The sequence below is a fragment of the Neophocaena asiaeorientalis genome, unplaced genomic scaffold, assembly GCF_003031525.2.
Source record: "Neophocaena asiaeorientalis asiaeorientalis breed wild unplaced genomic scaffold, Neophocaena_asiaeorientalis_V1.1 scaffold49, whole genome shotgun sequence".
Classification (NCBI taxonomy): domain Eukaryota; kingdom Metazoa; phylum Chordata; class Mammalia; order Artiodactyla; family Phocoenidae; genus Neophocaena; species Neophocaena asiaeorientalis.
In genome coordinates this window covers 6,547,164-6,562,611 of record NW_020172456.1, presented here as the reverse complement: position 1 = coordinate 6,562,611, position 15,448 = coordinate 6,547,164, and the positions used below count along the sequence as shown (strand labels likewise).

At 44.2% G+C, this 15,448-nt stretch overlaps 1 protein-coding gene and 1 pseudogene across 2 annotated transcripts in view; both read left to right on the top strand.

The window, feature by feature from the left end:
* The first annotated feature begins 1,873 nt into the window (after positions 1-1,873).
* The window catches only part of DCAF4 (DDB1 and CUL4 associated factor 4), a 30,405-nt gene continuing 16,830 nt past the window's right edge, over positions 1,874-15,448 (top strand). For both annotated transcript variants that reach the window (XM_024737815.1, XM_024737816.1), the window contains exons 1-3: positions 1,874-2,041; positions 12,940-13,036; positions 15,145-15,245. In XM_024737815.1, coding sequence (XP_024593583.1) covers positions 12,948-13,036; positions 15,145-15,245 — 190 coding nt within the window. In that variant the 5' untranslated portion in view covers positions 1,874-2,041; positions 12,940-12,947. The remainder of the gene's footprint in view (positions 2,042-12,939; positions 13,037-15,144; positions 15,246-15,448) is intronic.
* On the top strand, positions 3,461-4,417 carry LOC112394857 (protein FAM92A-like; annotated as a pseudogene).

Below are 15,448 nucleotides of genomic sequence, written 5' to 3'. Positions count from 1 at the left end.
CCCAACTCTCAAACCTTCAGAGGCTCCCTCTGCCAGCTCCTTACCCTTGACATTTGACCCAACCTATTCTGCCAGTTTTGCTTCCAAGACTCCCTACCCATCCAGCCAAAACGAATGCTTCACTACTCCATGAACAGGCTTCCAGTCAGCTTGTTTGTTCAGCTTAGGATTTCTCTCTCTGCTCTCTCTTCCAGGCAGCTCAAGCTTCAAGAAGCTGTCCTTTATTCTGACTATACTCACTTCCCTCCTTACCCTCATCACCTCTTCCCACTCCACACCCTTTCTTATACAAAACCCTTTAGAGACGGAATCCTACTTTCCTTGTTATTTACTGAAATGCTTTCACACACAGGTACAACTGATAAACCCCACAACCTATTTTCTAATGGGTCTAGCCACTCACAGGGCCCTGGGTTAACAGGGCACATGGTGTGCCAGGCCTGCTCGTGGCAACAACCAAGCCTGGCCCATTTGAACCCAGCTCTCCTCACAGAACTGTGACTTCTGCATAGAGAACAGACCTGTGGTTGCAAAGGGGAAGGTGGGTGAGGGAGGGATGGAGTGGGAGGTTGGGGTTAGCAGAGTATAAATAGAATGGATAAACAACAAGGTCCTACTGCATAGCACAGGGCACTATAGACAATATCCCATAATAAAGCATAATGGAAAAGAACAGGAAAAAGAATATATATATATGTATAACTGAATCACTTTGCTGTATACCAGAAACTAATACCTTGTAAATGAACTATACTTCAACAAAAATAAAAATAAACCAGATCTAGATTTAAAAAAAAAAAGCAAACTGTCACTTCTGGTCAAGAGCCCTTCACAGACTTACATTTTTCTTTTAGATCTGACAGCTGTCAACTGATACCTAGAACAGGCACAGCACAAAGAGACCATTCTGGAAGTATCAGTGGTATGAACAAAACTTTGCACTGGCAAGAACATCAGAACGTTAGATCAACTTCCTTGTTTCAACAGAAGAAATCAAGGCACAGAGGCTTCCCTGGTGGCGCAGTGGTTGAGAATCTGCCTGCCAATGCAGGGGACACGGGTTCGAGCCCTGGTCTGGGAAGATCTCACATGCCGCGGAGCAACTAGGCCCATGAGCCACAACTACTGAGCCTGTGCGTCTGGAGCTTGTGCTCCGCAACAAGAGAGGCCGCGACAGTAACAGGCCCGCGCACCGCGATGAAGAGTGGCCCCCGCTCGCCGCAACTAGAGAAAGACCCAACACAGCCAAAAATAAATAAATTAATTAAAAAATTAAAAAAAAAAAATCAAGGCACAGAAAGGGAAGAGACTCGCCCTAGGTCACACAGCAAGAAGGAACCAGAACTAGATCTAGAACTAACGCCTCCTGACTGAAGTTCAGGGCATGCTCCTCTGCACCTTGGAGCCACGCAGATCTAGGGTGAGCAGCCTCAGCTACCAGAGGTCACAACCAAACACGTCACCACCAGTTCAACACGCGTTGCTCTTTCCTCACACTCATCTCAGAGCCTCCCTCGACCTTTCCACAACACAATCTTTCCTCGTCTCTAAGTAACAGTTTTAAAGGTAGGGATCTTCAGCGGCGAGAGGGCTTCCCTGTCAACCGGGTTGGACACAGAAAATACCCGGTGCTGGGTGGGGTTCCCACCGCTAGAGAAGAGGTAGCATCGGAGCTCCCGGGGTCCGAACTCAGCCTCCGGCCCCGCCCCGGCCCTGCCCTCAAGCCCGGCCCCGCCCCAAACGCGCCAAGCCCAAGCAAGCCTGCAGCCGACTCGCTGCATCGTCACCAGGCCTGGGCGGAGCCGAGCTCCCAATCCCTTCCCCCTCTCTAAGATCCGCCCCATTGGCGTAGACAGTCAGAAAACGCGTCCACTGAGAAGGAAGGGGTGGCCGCCATGGCCCTATCCGCTGAGACAACGCGAGAACGGACACAACTTACTGGCAGATTCTAGACCTCGGTCTTTCCGCGTCCTTCTACGCTTCGCTCCCACTCTTGCCGATCCTGCGCCCAAGGGAGAGCCGGAAAGGCCGCTCTGATGAAGTAAGTCTACGCTGACTGAAGTACTGTTGGCGTCGGTCCAGGGGCGGCTGCTGCTACCCCGACAGAGCTCGGGGTGGGATGGGGGTCGGGGGAAGGCCCGAGAAAGGGGCGGGGAGGAGCCGAGCACGTGGAACGCCGGCACGACCCTGGCGTGGGTGGCTGGTTGGGCCGGCGAGCTCCGGCTGTGAGGGAGGAATTGGTGGGCGGGTGGAGCTCGCGCGTCTTGTCGGATCTGCCGCCGTAAAGACGGGGGGAGGGGGACCCCGAGTGTCACCGCTCCGTGTCCGCCCTGAAGGAGCGTTTTTCTAAATCCTGATGTGAAGTTGCCACCCAACACCTGCCAGTGGCTGGACTGCGGGCCCTTGGTGGCGGCTTACCTGAAAGTTGAGGTTGAGGTTGATTTTTTCAAACAGGTCAGCATAACAGCTAACGCAAGCGCCTCGTGAGTGCTTAGGCACTGCCAACTGCTTTACAGGCATTAACTAAGCTTTCCATACACCAGCCCAGTGAGGTAGGTGGTAGTGTAATGCCTCCGTCAGACGCAGAAGAGCCCTAGTGAGGTTGTTGCTTACCCGAGGTAACTCGCGAACTAGTAAAGTGACAGAGCCGTGGGATGAACCCAAGCTTCCCGAGGTAACCTCCACACCGAGTTACGGTAGCGACAAAGCCACGCCTTCCACTCGCCGTGTCCAGGAAGCCTCGTCGTCTCCCCAGTTATCCTTAGAAACCATGACACCCCGTCCCCCTGGACGGGCGTGGTGTGGTCCACAGACCTTGGCAGACGCAGAAACAGCCCAAAGGAAAGAAGACTGAGGCCACTGCTTCCTGGAGGAGACAAAAGTCCAGAGCCCCACACTCCAGTTTTAAATAACGGTGGAGATTGTAGTTGAGGTGGCGTCCTGGGGCCGGACCAGCAGGGGTGGAATGCCGTTTCCCCCACGCAGTGTGTCTTTCTGGGCACCATGCTTGGCCCTCTAAGCTTCCGTTTCCTCATTTGTGAGGTAGAGTTTTAAATAAACGCCGACGCAGGGTGGCCACGGCAAGCCCCCTGTGGAGGCCATTTTGCGTAGGGCTTTTCAAACCAGTGGTGTTAGCGTTTTCCACGATGCAGTCCAGTATCCTCTGTAATCCCCATGAACCTGTCTCTGGATATTTAGGATGTGCCTCACTCATAAATGGTATAGTACTGCTGTAGTAGAAAATCTTTTTTTGTTTGGGGGATATAATTCACATACCATAAAATTCTCCGTTTTACGGTGTACGGTTTGGCAGGTTTTGTAGAATATTCGCAAGGTCGTGCGACCATCTTATTCCAGAACATTTCATCACCCCAAAAATAAGCACTGTGGCCCCGGCGCGGCCTAGGCCGAGGCATTGTTAGGCTCCAGGCCCGGGGCCACGGGCCACGTGCTCGGCAGGATGTTGAGGCGGCTGCTCGGGTGCGAGCAGTGGAACCTCCGCTCCGTGCTGAATTTCGGCTGTGGGCCGCAGCCGAGACCGGGCCCACTCTCACAGAGGCCGGGAGGGAGGCTGCCCGCCACCCCACAAGCCTGAGGCCCCCAGGCCGGGCCTTTTCTGGGTGGCACCGGCGGAACTTGGCGGCCAGGCCCAGAAGGGCGTCTTGTGGGAGGGGAAGGAAGCGGTACCCGGAAACTGGGCCGCTCAAACTGGAAGCAGTTTGGAGAGCTGTGCCAAGTCTTCGGCTCGCCTGCGCAGAAAACTGCCCGGCTGGGAGGCAGAGCCGACTCTCCTGCGAGAGGGTCTCCGCAGAGACCCCAGATTTGAGCAAGGGCCGGAAAAACCTCTGAGGAGTGTGCCGAACTTAAGGATTATCGGTGTGCCACCACAGTTGAGACTTGCGGCCGAAGGAACCATTGTAGAAATGAAACGGGATGACCTCACAGCGACATCAACATCAAGGAATGGAGAAGCTAAGCAGCTACCTGAAGTAGAAAGGACAAGTGAGCACACCCATCCGCTGGACCTGTTATTTCATGGCGAACCCACTTACAGAGAGCTACCCTGGATGCTGTGCAAACAACGCTCATCTGGAGGAAACTGCTGGCAGTTTTGAAAAGCAGAAAGTAAAGGACTGTATTTTCAGAATTTATCACTACTGAAATGCTATTTCAGAGCAAAGCTTCAGAGGTATACACTGGTGCCTACCAAAATATACAAAAGATTGATGAGAAGATCTGAGGTTTTCAGAAGCTCTAGGTATTCACCCGATTATCCATCTCACTTGTATATTGTAAGAGCAAATTCAAAGTTGCCTTTTCAGAGATTTTTTTAGCTAAGTGTCTGCAACAGGACAGGTGTCCACTTGTGGACTAAGGGGATCAGCAAGAAGAAGATGAATTAGACATTACAGAATAAGAAAATTAATTTTCCTCAGTACATGTCTCATTTCCATTTTTATCTTAATATGACTCAGAATTCAGGATTGCTGAATTATAAAACTTTATTCTGGCTTGCTATGCTAAACATCAAAATGGAATGCTACTGAAAATAGGGGAGAAAAATGGAAGGATATGTATGCTGATCCAAAATGAAGGTTTTAAAAAATATTACACAGCCAGTCATTTCAACTTCCTACCTAGTGATATATGATCTTTTTGTATAACTCCCACACTTTTTTTTTTTTTTAAGATTATGGGTTTCAAAGTATTTCATATTAATGTACTGTACCTGCTTGGGAGTCCTATAGTAAAGTAGATATCAAAAACCAAAAGATCTACCAATTCCATTTAGCTTCTTTTAGACTGACTCTGCAAAAGGATCCTATCTAGTCATTTTGATTAAATATAAATTCTATCCCATGAAGCTTTAAATAAAAAGACAAGTTTTCTTTTCTTGAAAAAACTTTTACTGAAACATGAAGTTTCATCATTTGATCTGTAAATTTACCTTTCAACAAGTGTATAATCAAACAGAATAAAGGAAATATGACACCAATATATCCATGTTTTACAAATGAACAAAGCATAAATTTTAGTTTAGAGTCACATTCAACTTGATTCTGGCTTTAAAACAAAACTGCTGTCATACTCATAGAGTACAGACTTGTGGTTGCCAGGGGGGAGGGGCGGGGGGAGGTTGGGGTTAGCAGGTGTAAGCTGTCATATATAGAATGGATGGATAAACAACAGGATCCTACTGTATAGCACGGAGAAGTATATTCAATATCCTATGATAAACCATAATTGAAAAGGATATTTAAAAAAGAATATATATGTGTAACTGAATCATTTTGCTGTATGGCAGAAATTAACACGTTATAAATCAACTATACTTAAATTTAAAAAAATTTTTTTAAACTGTTGTCATACTAAAGTACTATAAATGGTACTACAGCCTTTGGAAAGCTAGTAATTTGGTGGAATGTTGCCTAGAAAAACATAAACTAGAACACATGGAACACCATAAATCATTTAAAATTCTATAAAAATTTTTCTAAGCTACCACCTAGATAATAAAAAGATATAACAGTTATTCTTGGAAACATAAAACAATTTAATCAGAGTCTTTATCAACTCATGTGGGGTAACTGGAAAAAGCAATTATTCATAACAGAAAAGTAGACTTTCGAGAAGCTATAAAAAAAGGACCTGAACCTTTATACTCCCTCTTCTGTAACCCCTCTTCCTTTAGCACCTGGAAAACCATTTCTCTCTTTCTCCCTCTGGATTTGCCTATTCTGGAGATTTCATATACATCAAATAGATAATACAGTGTGTGGCCTTTTGTGTCCCACTTCTTTTATTTAGCATAGTGTTTTCAAGGTTCATCCACATTGTAGCATGCCTCAGTACTACATTCTTTTTATGGCTGAATAACATTCTGTTATATGGATGTGCTGTATTTTGTTTATTGAGTCATCAGTTGATGGAAATTTGGATTGTTTACACTTTGGGGCAATTATGAATAATGCTGCTATGAATATTACTGTCCAGATTTTTATATGGCCATATGTTTTCATTTCTGCTGGATTTTGCTAGGTCATATGGTAACTCTATGTCGAACCTTTTGAGGAACTGCCAAACTGTTTTCCAAAGTGGCTGCAGCGTTTGCGTTCCCACCAGCAGTGTATGAGAGTTCCAATATCTCCACATTCTCACCAATACTTGTTATTTTTTTTAGGTTTTTTTTTTATTATAACAATCCTGGTAGGTATAAAGTGGTATCTTATTGTGGTTTTTATTTTCATCTACCTATTGACTAATGATGAGCATCTTTTCGTGTTCTAAGTGGCCATTTGTATATCTTTGAAGAAATGTCTTCAGATTTTTTTCCTTATTTTTTAATTGAGTTATTTTTTTCTTGTTGAGTTTATATATTCTGGATACTAGATCCTTATCAAATGTACGATTTAAAAATATTTTCTCCCATTCTGTGGGTTGTCCTTTCACTTTCTTTTTTTTTTTTGAAATGAATGGTGATTGTTTCTTTTTTTAATTTATTTTATTTTTGGCTGCATTGGGTCTTTGTGGCTGCGCGCGGGCTTTTCTCTAGTTGTGGCGAGCGGGGCCTACTCTTCGTTGCAGTGCACAGGCTTCTTGTTGCTGTGGCTTCTCTTGTGCACAGCACGGGCTCTAGGTGCACGGGCTCAGTAGTTGTGCCTCGTGGGCTTAGTTGCTCCATGGCATGTGGGATCTTCCCGGACCAGGGCTCAAACCCATGTCCCCTGCATTGGCAGGTGGATTCTTAACCACTGCGCCACCGGGGAAGCCCCCTTTTCACTTTCTTGATCATGTGTTTGCACAAAAGTTTTTACTTTTGATGAAGTCTACGTAATCTATTTTTTCTTGTGCTTTGGGTGTCATATTTAAGAAACCATTGCTTATTGAAAGTTCATGATTTATACCTTTGTTTTCTTATAAAAGTCTTACAGTTTTAGAGCTTGAATCCATGAGTTAATTTTCATATATGATGTGAAGTAGGGATCGGATTCATTCTTTTGCAGCTGAGTGTCCAGGTGTCCGAGCAGTTGAAAAGATTATTCTTTCCCCCACTGAATGGTCTTGGTCAAAAATCAATTGGCATAGATATATCGGTTTATTTGTGGACTCTCAGTTCTACTCCATTGATCTATGTTGCTATCCTTGTGCCAGTACCAGTGTCTTGATTACTGTAGCATTGAAATTGGAAAGTGTGAGTCCTCCAACTTTGCTTTTTTTTCCAAGATTGTTTTCACTCTTCTGTGTCCCTTGCATTTCCATATGAATTTCAGGATCAGCTTGTCAATTTCTCCAAAGATGGCAGTTGGAATTTTGATAGTGGTTGTGTTAAATCTGTACATCAATTTGTAGACCATGTTAAGTCTTCCAATCCATGACATGGATGTCTTCCCATTTATGTAGGTCCTCTTTAATTTCTTTCAACAATGTCTTATGCTTTCAGTGTACAAGTTATGCACTTATTTGTTAAGTTCATTCCTAAATACTTTTATTCTTTTTGATGCTAATGTAATGTCACGCTAGTGTATGGTTTTGTATTAATTTCATTTTTAGATTATTCATTGCTAGTGTATAGACGTACAGTTGATTTTTTATACATTATTTATTTACTTATCTTTGGCTTCGTTGGGTCTTCATTGCTGCGCGCGGGATTTCTCTAGTTGTGGCGAACGTGGGCTACTCTTCATTGCAGTGCGCGGGCTTCTCATTGTGGTGGCTTCCCATTGTGGAGCACAGGCTCTAGACTCACGGGCTTCAGTAGCTGTGCAACTCAGGCTCAGTAGTTGTGGCTCGCGGGCTCTAGAGTGCAGGCTCAGTAGTTGTGGCGCCTGGGCTTAGTTGCTGCGCAGCATGTGGGATCTTCCCAGATCAGGTCTCGAACCTGTGTCCCCTGCATTGTTAGGCGGGTTCTTAATCACTGCGCCACCAGGGAAGCCCTGATTTTTATATATTAATCTTGTATCCTGCAACCTTGCTTAAATCACTTATTAGCTCCAGTAGTTTTTGTGTGTGTGGATTCTTTAGGATTTTCTGTATGTATAACATCATGTCATCTGCCAATAGAAATAGTTTTACTTATTCCTTTCCTGTTTGCATGCCTTTTATTTCTTTTTCTTGCCTAATTGCCCCTGGCTAGAACTTCCAGTACAATGTTGAATGGAAATGCTAAGAACAGACATTCTTGTCTTGTTCCTAACCTTAGGAGAAAAGCTTGCAGTCTTTCACTATTTTGATGTTAGCTGTGGGGTAGATGCCCTTTATCAAGTTGTGGAAGCTACTTCTGTGCCTAGTTTTTGTCATGACAGGGTATTGGATTTTGTCTGGTGTTTTTTCTGCATCTCTTGAGAAAATCACGTGGAGGTTTTTCCCCTCATTTATTCTGTTCATATGGTTTATGGCATTGATTGGTTTTCGTATGTTGAACTTGGGGTAAATCCTACTTGGTCATGGTGTATTATCCTTTTTATATGCATCTAGATTTGGTTTGCTAGGATTTGGTTGAGGATCTGTGGCTGTGTCCATAAGGTAGGCTGATCTATAGTTTTCTTGTCTTGTGATACCTCTGTCTGGTTTTGGCAACAGAGGACTACTAGCTTTAGAAAGTGAGTTGGAAAATTATAGTAAATATCTTGCATATAATTCTTAAAACCTTTTGGATTATTTTCTTCATATCTATTCCCAGAAGAAGGCATGTACATTTAAATTACTTGATAATTATTGCTCAGTCATTTTCCAAAAAGTTAAATAACGTTTGTTTATTTGTTTGAGATTAACATTGTCTTTCTAGAATAATGGTCTCTTAGAAATTATTATTCTTTATCCTTCAAGTCCTTGAAAGCTTGTGTAAAAGGCAAAGCCAAGCTCAGCCTACCACAACACATTTAATGTCTGTGCCTGGCAGAGTGGCTCCAGAGGAGCTGGGATTCAACATTTCACCCAGAAAATTATAATTGAGTGCTTCCTGTCTAGAGCAGGGTTTCTTAACCTCAGCACTATTTGGGGCTGGATAATTTGTTGTAAGGTGCTGTCCTGTATTGTAGGATGGTTAGCAGCATCAATGCCATAGCAGCCCACCCTTCCCTGCCGCCAAGTTGTGGCAAACAAAAATGTCCCTGGACATTGCCAGATGTCCCCTGGTGGGTGAAGTTGCCCTTGGTTGAGAAACACCAATCTAAAAACTGATTGTGCTGACTTCATATTACTGTCCAATAAAATTGTCTCAATTTTGAATTTTAATCTTTGCTATATATATATATATATTTGGCTTTGGAGCCTCATTTGTCTCGCTCTGTTACCATGTGCTGGTGACTTTCAAATCTATATCTTTAGCTTCATTTTCCCTCTGAATTCCCAGACCCCTTTTTACAAACATCTTGAGATTGGTTTGTTCAAAATCAGACTTACTGTCTTAATTCCTCAAACAGCTCCTCCTCCTTGTCTCTCAGGTCAGAACACTACCAGTTATTCATTTATCAGGTTTCAGCTGCTCTCCCTCCACCTCTCCCATGAAACTCACCTCCTGAATCTTTCTAAATTCAGGGTTCTCATGGAAGTATCACTTCCATGTTGGTGGGTTCATGTAACCTGAGTTGCTACAGCAGTCCTTAACTTCCAACTTATTCCCTCCACCGCTGCCTTTCTAAAATGCAGGTTTAGTCATGTTACTCGGCGAACTTACCGAGCACCCAGAGACCTCAGCATCTGACCCTGCCTGCCTCTCTAGCCTAATCTCCCAGCCCCTGTACTTTAGGCTGTGGCCATACCAAACTGCTTGCAGGCCCCTCACTCTGCCAACCTTGCCTGACAGACTGGGTTCAAACTCACTCTCCCCTCTGGCTCTTCCATTCAGAGCCATCACTCCCTTCTCTCCCACTGCAGTGCCTGCACCTGTGCTTGTGTGAGGTGGTGGTTTAGAAATATTGTCTTTGGCCAAAACCAGCACTCACCGATTTATTTCATTATTTACCATGTCCTTCTGATAGTGCAGTGCTCTACTGAGGACAGTGGTGCAAGTGGGCCAATGGCCCTGCCTCCTAATGGGTGATTGACGCCTTTGACTCGCCGTTACCTATGCTTTTGCACTATTCATGCATCATTTCATAACTAAAGCAGACTGGAATCATGTACAGAATGTGCAATCTAAATAAGTTTCCTTTTTTTGTAGAGTTGGTTGGTAATAATGATAATCTTATGTCAGTATGGCTTATTTTTCTTACCAGTTTTCTTATCACCATCCATACGTATTTCCCTTCCTGTGCATAGTGCCTTTAATCTGTAACGTAACTAATTAATAAATACAGCTTTATTCTTTGTCTGAGGCTTAAGATAATTGATCCAAAGGGAAACCTGTGCATGTGGTATTCAGGAGCCATTAAAGTGGTTGCTGAGGAAAATGAATAAAATTATTATATTTTTGGATGGGGATGGGGCAGTGGTAGAATTTCAGAGAAAGGAAATACAGATAGGTGAAAGAGCATACTAGGAACTAGGGAGAGATCATGAACTCGCTTTGGAACATGGTCTGTGAAAGTAGACAGGAGGCAGCCTTTTTATAAGAACTTGATGCTAGGTTAGAGATGAAACGGTGTTTGCAGGTGAGATTGTATTAAGTATAAAATGAAGAGGATCTAGGACAGAACGTTGTTAAACACAGAGTGGGTGACCCAAGAGAAACTAGAGAAGGATTAACTTGACAAGTACGAGGAGAACCAAGAGAAAGATATTCCAGAAACCTAGGGAAGAGTGAAGCTTTGGGGTGTCATGTGTTGTAGGAATAAGGGCTAAAAAGAGACCACTAACTTTGGCAAGTAGGTGATCATTAACCTCAGCAAGAGCATTTTAGCAGAACGGTGAGGATGGAGGAGGCCTGACTACAGTGAGTTGAAGAATGATTGGAAAATAAAGAAGTGGAGTGTATACATATAGACCATGCTTCCAGAACATTTCTGTTCCTTTTGGGTTGGAAGTGGAGCACATACAAATGAAAAACCTGAGCGTGTTTATAAGCTGAGATAAGGAGAGGGGGAGATTGATTAAACATATGTGAACACAGATGTCTGCAGAGTTTGAGAAGGAAATGAGATCAACAGCCAGGAGGGATGGGTTTGCCTGGAAAAGGCACAGGGACACTTGTTTCTCCAAGACAAAAAGGAAGATGATAAGAATTAGTAAAGGCAGGCCTTTGTGGAGGGGATGAAAAAGAAGTTGGGGGTATTCGTACTGGTAACATCTCTCTTCTGGGTGAGGTAGGGAGCTATGCTGTCTACTAAGTGTGACCAGGAGGAAGTGGGAAGGGATTTTAGGAGAGTGATAACACCCTGGATTGTCGGGAGTGAATCAGACTAGGAATAAATAAAACTAGGTCAATGTATACTGTCCCAGCAGAGGATGAAAGTGAGACATTTGTGATGACTCCAAGTCGGCATGGCTATATTGATGAGCTTTAGTAGTGCTTATTCGTTCTGGCACAGGACTAGAGAGTGGCTGGTTAAACTAATCCAGGTTGTGGAGTCTGCTTCCCACTGACTCTGAAGCAGGCAAATCAAGGACTTCGTTACAGAATTCATGAAATGTTTGGTTAAGTACTATACTCACTAAATATCTCTTCCTTTGTATCGAATAGCCCCAACTCACAATCACAGGTTGACACAGAAGTCGTTGGGTAAATACTGAATTCTGGAATGTAGGTCCAGACTTCTGGTGCTCTGTTTGATGCTAACAGGCACTTCCTACTCAAAAGTAGAAGTTGGAAAATAAAAGCAAATAGATTTTCTAATCTATTCTTTGGTTGCATTCAGCCCTAGAAATTTTTTTCTAATTTTGTTAACAGCATTTGAATATACTTTTAATGTGTATTTGGTAAGATGTCACAGTGTCTCCACTGAGTGGGGAAAGGATCACCAGGTGTTGGGAAAGCATGAAACTCGCAGCAGCTCTTCTGTGCACTACAGTTCAGTCTCTTTAAGAATTCCTAATGTGATTCCCAGTGTTAAAACAACTGATGATTTGATGATTAAGTGATAAATTCAGGCCATACAAGATAAGACTTGAAAAAGCCACTCGAAATAGTTATGGCAACATCAGTGTCTTTAAGACATCATTCCTTATTTCAACAAATGCATGTGCACATCCTTCCCTTTAACAGCTAGTGTACTTCAGGAAACTAAAACACTCTCTAAAGCACATTGAGAAGTCACATGCCACTGGCCCCATTTAATTTGTTCACAAGTTTTCCTGCTTGATACTGAAACCGAGGAAGAGATAGTGTTCACGATTAACTATTCTCTATGAATAGGGATGTGGGTGGATCAAAAGAAAAATTATTATATGCTCTGGAGTTAATCTGGTAAGGAAAAGAAGACTAGCTTAGGAGGGTTCTCATGCCAGGCTCAGACTGTTGTTGGAAAGTAATTGTGAGAGTCTGTCAACACGTCACACAGTGACCTGGGGAATGGAGGTTGGCAGGTTGTCGGGCCAGGCTGTGAGGCAGGCTGTCGGGCCAGGCTGTGAGGTAAGAGGACTGCAGCCAGAGAGATGGCTACAGACGCGTTGGGTTTTATTTGTGTGTCCACCTGGTGGCAGTCCTACAGGTAAGGCTTGGTGGCGGCTTTAATGATAACCCATGTTGGGCCATCCTTTTGCCTAGTTCTGAGCATGAAGGAACTATCAAGAAGCAAACAGGGACTTCCCTGGTGGCACAGTGGATAAGGCTCAATGCAGGGGACCTGGGTTCGATCCCTGGTCAGGGAACTAGATCCCACATGCACCTCACACCTAAGAGTTTGCATGCTGCAACTAAGGAGCCCGCCTGCCGCAACTAAGACCCTGTGCAACCAAATAAATAAATATTAAAAAAATAAAAATAAAAAAAAAGAAGCAAACAGAAGAGAGAGGTGTGCACGTGTGTATTTGTATGTAATTTTCTTTCTTTTTCTCTTTTAGCAGCTGAAATGCATAAAAGCAGGGGGCAGAGTAGAAGACATGGGAGAAGGAGCCACCGACACAACCCTTGGTTCAGACAGCATGGTTCTAAGGAGAGGCAAGTGCTTTTGCCCGGCGTCTTACTAGCGTTGACAACACCCTCACACGCACGTGACTCCCTGGAGGTCTCAGCAAGATGCAGGCTCTGAGGTCGGGCCGACTAGAGTCTGTGCTTCTCACATGCTCCCAAGGGGGTGTCTGCTGGGGGCCAGCCTGCCTGCCACACTTTGAGTAGTGAGGAGGTGGCCACACTTGTCTTTCTTTTCATTGTGACTGTGACTTCTGGCTGGAGCCTTAGCCACAGGCTTAGAAGTAAACATTATCTGATACAACTGGGGAGCTCTTTCTCCATGTTTTAGTCTTTCTTCTTTTTTTTCAGCCTATGAAAGTAGCTTTCTGGAAACCTAATTTCATTAATTCAGCCTAAATCCTAAGTAAGGCTATATAATACGATAGAGTATTTAATAAACACAAAAAGGTATAAAGAATAATACAATGAATATTAGGTACCTACCACCCAGCTTGAAAAATAAAACAGTGTATACTTAGGTGAAATCCCCATAATAAATATTTTCCACACTCTACTTATCTAATCTCAGAACGTGATTCACCCCACCCCACCCCAGGAGAGGATACCTCTTCACAGTTCAGGGCTGCTGACGTGACTTCTGGCCATAGGAAGTCTTTGCACAGCCCTCTCCTCACCAAAGGAGACCCGTATGCCAATTTCAAAAGTCTTTCACACTCCAGATCTCCTTTTAAAATGGACAGATTTCTAGCTATAGGGTCAGAAGATGTCGAATGCCAGTATGCTTCTCTAGAACAGATTAACTCAAACAGAAAAAAAAAAAAGCATCAGAATGTTGTGGAAGAAACAAGGAGGAAGTCTGGGTTTGACGCTCTATGTTTTCCTGTGTGAAATTGGTCAAGCTACTTAATCACCCACCCTGAGTCACTCTTCTTGTACCATACTTCTGTCGTGAGGTTCGTAATAATGTATGTAAAGGCCCATCAGGCTGCCTGTCTCTGAGTAGGCCCTGTGTATATGGTGGACCTCATTTGGTGCAGAATAATAGGGACTCTGAACCAAAGTCCCCAACATGACCCATACTGTAGAAAGATCAGGACAGGTACTCAATGTTTGTATGTTTTATGAGGAGAACCATGGATACTTTTTGGGCCCCAGGCCTTCCCTCAAGAGCGCGTCGTGCAGCAAACTGTGATCTGCACAGGGAGAGAGTCTTGATTCAGCTTGGCAGAGTCACGTGGAAGCCGGCTGGACAGCCACCTTCCGGGCTCCCTGTGGAAAGAATGGGGCAGCGGTCCTTGGGCTAGAGATGTAGACCTTTGTTATAACACTTAATCCTTCCTCCGCTTGCTGCTGATCACACGTGAGCTTCCTCAGGAAGCTCTGGGCTGTAAAAAGGGAGAATAAATAATTTTCTCTAAAACTGTGCATAGTTAGTATTTGTAGACAAAAGAGAGAGTCTTCAATTCCTTTAACCTAGTTTTGCAGTTTGTATTCCTTTTGGTGTTATAGGGGGCAGGGGAAGTTCTTAATTTTAAAGTGGATTTTACCAGAATTCTAAAATTAGGTCTTTTGTTCTTTCATTATATCCTTCAGCCTATAATTGCCACAGAAGCTGCTTGTAGCTTTGCAAAATGAGTATTTAAACCATGGCTCTATCCCAGTATTGCTGAGCAAATCACCTCTGTGCCCTGAACCCCAGTTTCTCCATCTGCAGGGTTGAGTAACCAAGTAAAATTTAAACTTTTGTACTGCTGAATCCAATAAAAAATGAAATTCACCTGGCCTTGTAACTGCTGTTGAGCTGACAAATGAGCCCAGCTGGTAAAATTCTTATTGGCCAAGATTTCTGTTCTCATTTTCATCTGGAAAATTCTAAAAGACCTCACAAAATGCTCAAATGAGGAGATACAAAAGAGCAACTACTGTGACCTGCATCCTCTTAAGGATGAGAAACCAAAAACCGTGCCCTAGCTTTGGTGTATTTGCAGTAGGTAAACTGCTTCCAAGAAAAAGAGGGGTCAGTGCTCCCCAAGTAATCAAGGGTTGGGGTGAAGGCTGTGGAACTGCAGGACCCCAGAGTCAAAGAATGACTGGGACTCACTGGCTGCAAGCTAACCCTGACTGTGTGTCAACAGGAATAATACAAGGGTGCGGCAAAGCCCACAGGGTTCCAGCCACAGCGATGATGAGGCCCCGTCGACCTCCTCGAGCACAGCTGGCAGCTCTTCTGTGCCAGGTAAGGCAGCCTGCTGGACAGGGCTCCTCCGGCCCTGCCCGTGGGAAAGATGAAAGCTAGTTGTGCCTCGTCATCTAGTTATGTCTGTTCTGGCTGCCCTTCTCCTCAGTCCTGTGTGTCTTCACTTGTTTGTGGGTACACTCCATGTGTGTCATCAGCCCATTCCTGGCTTGGAGGAAATTCTGGGAGCAAATTGAAACAAG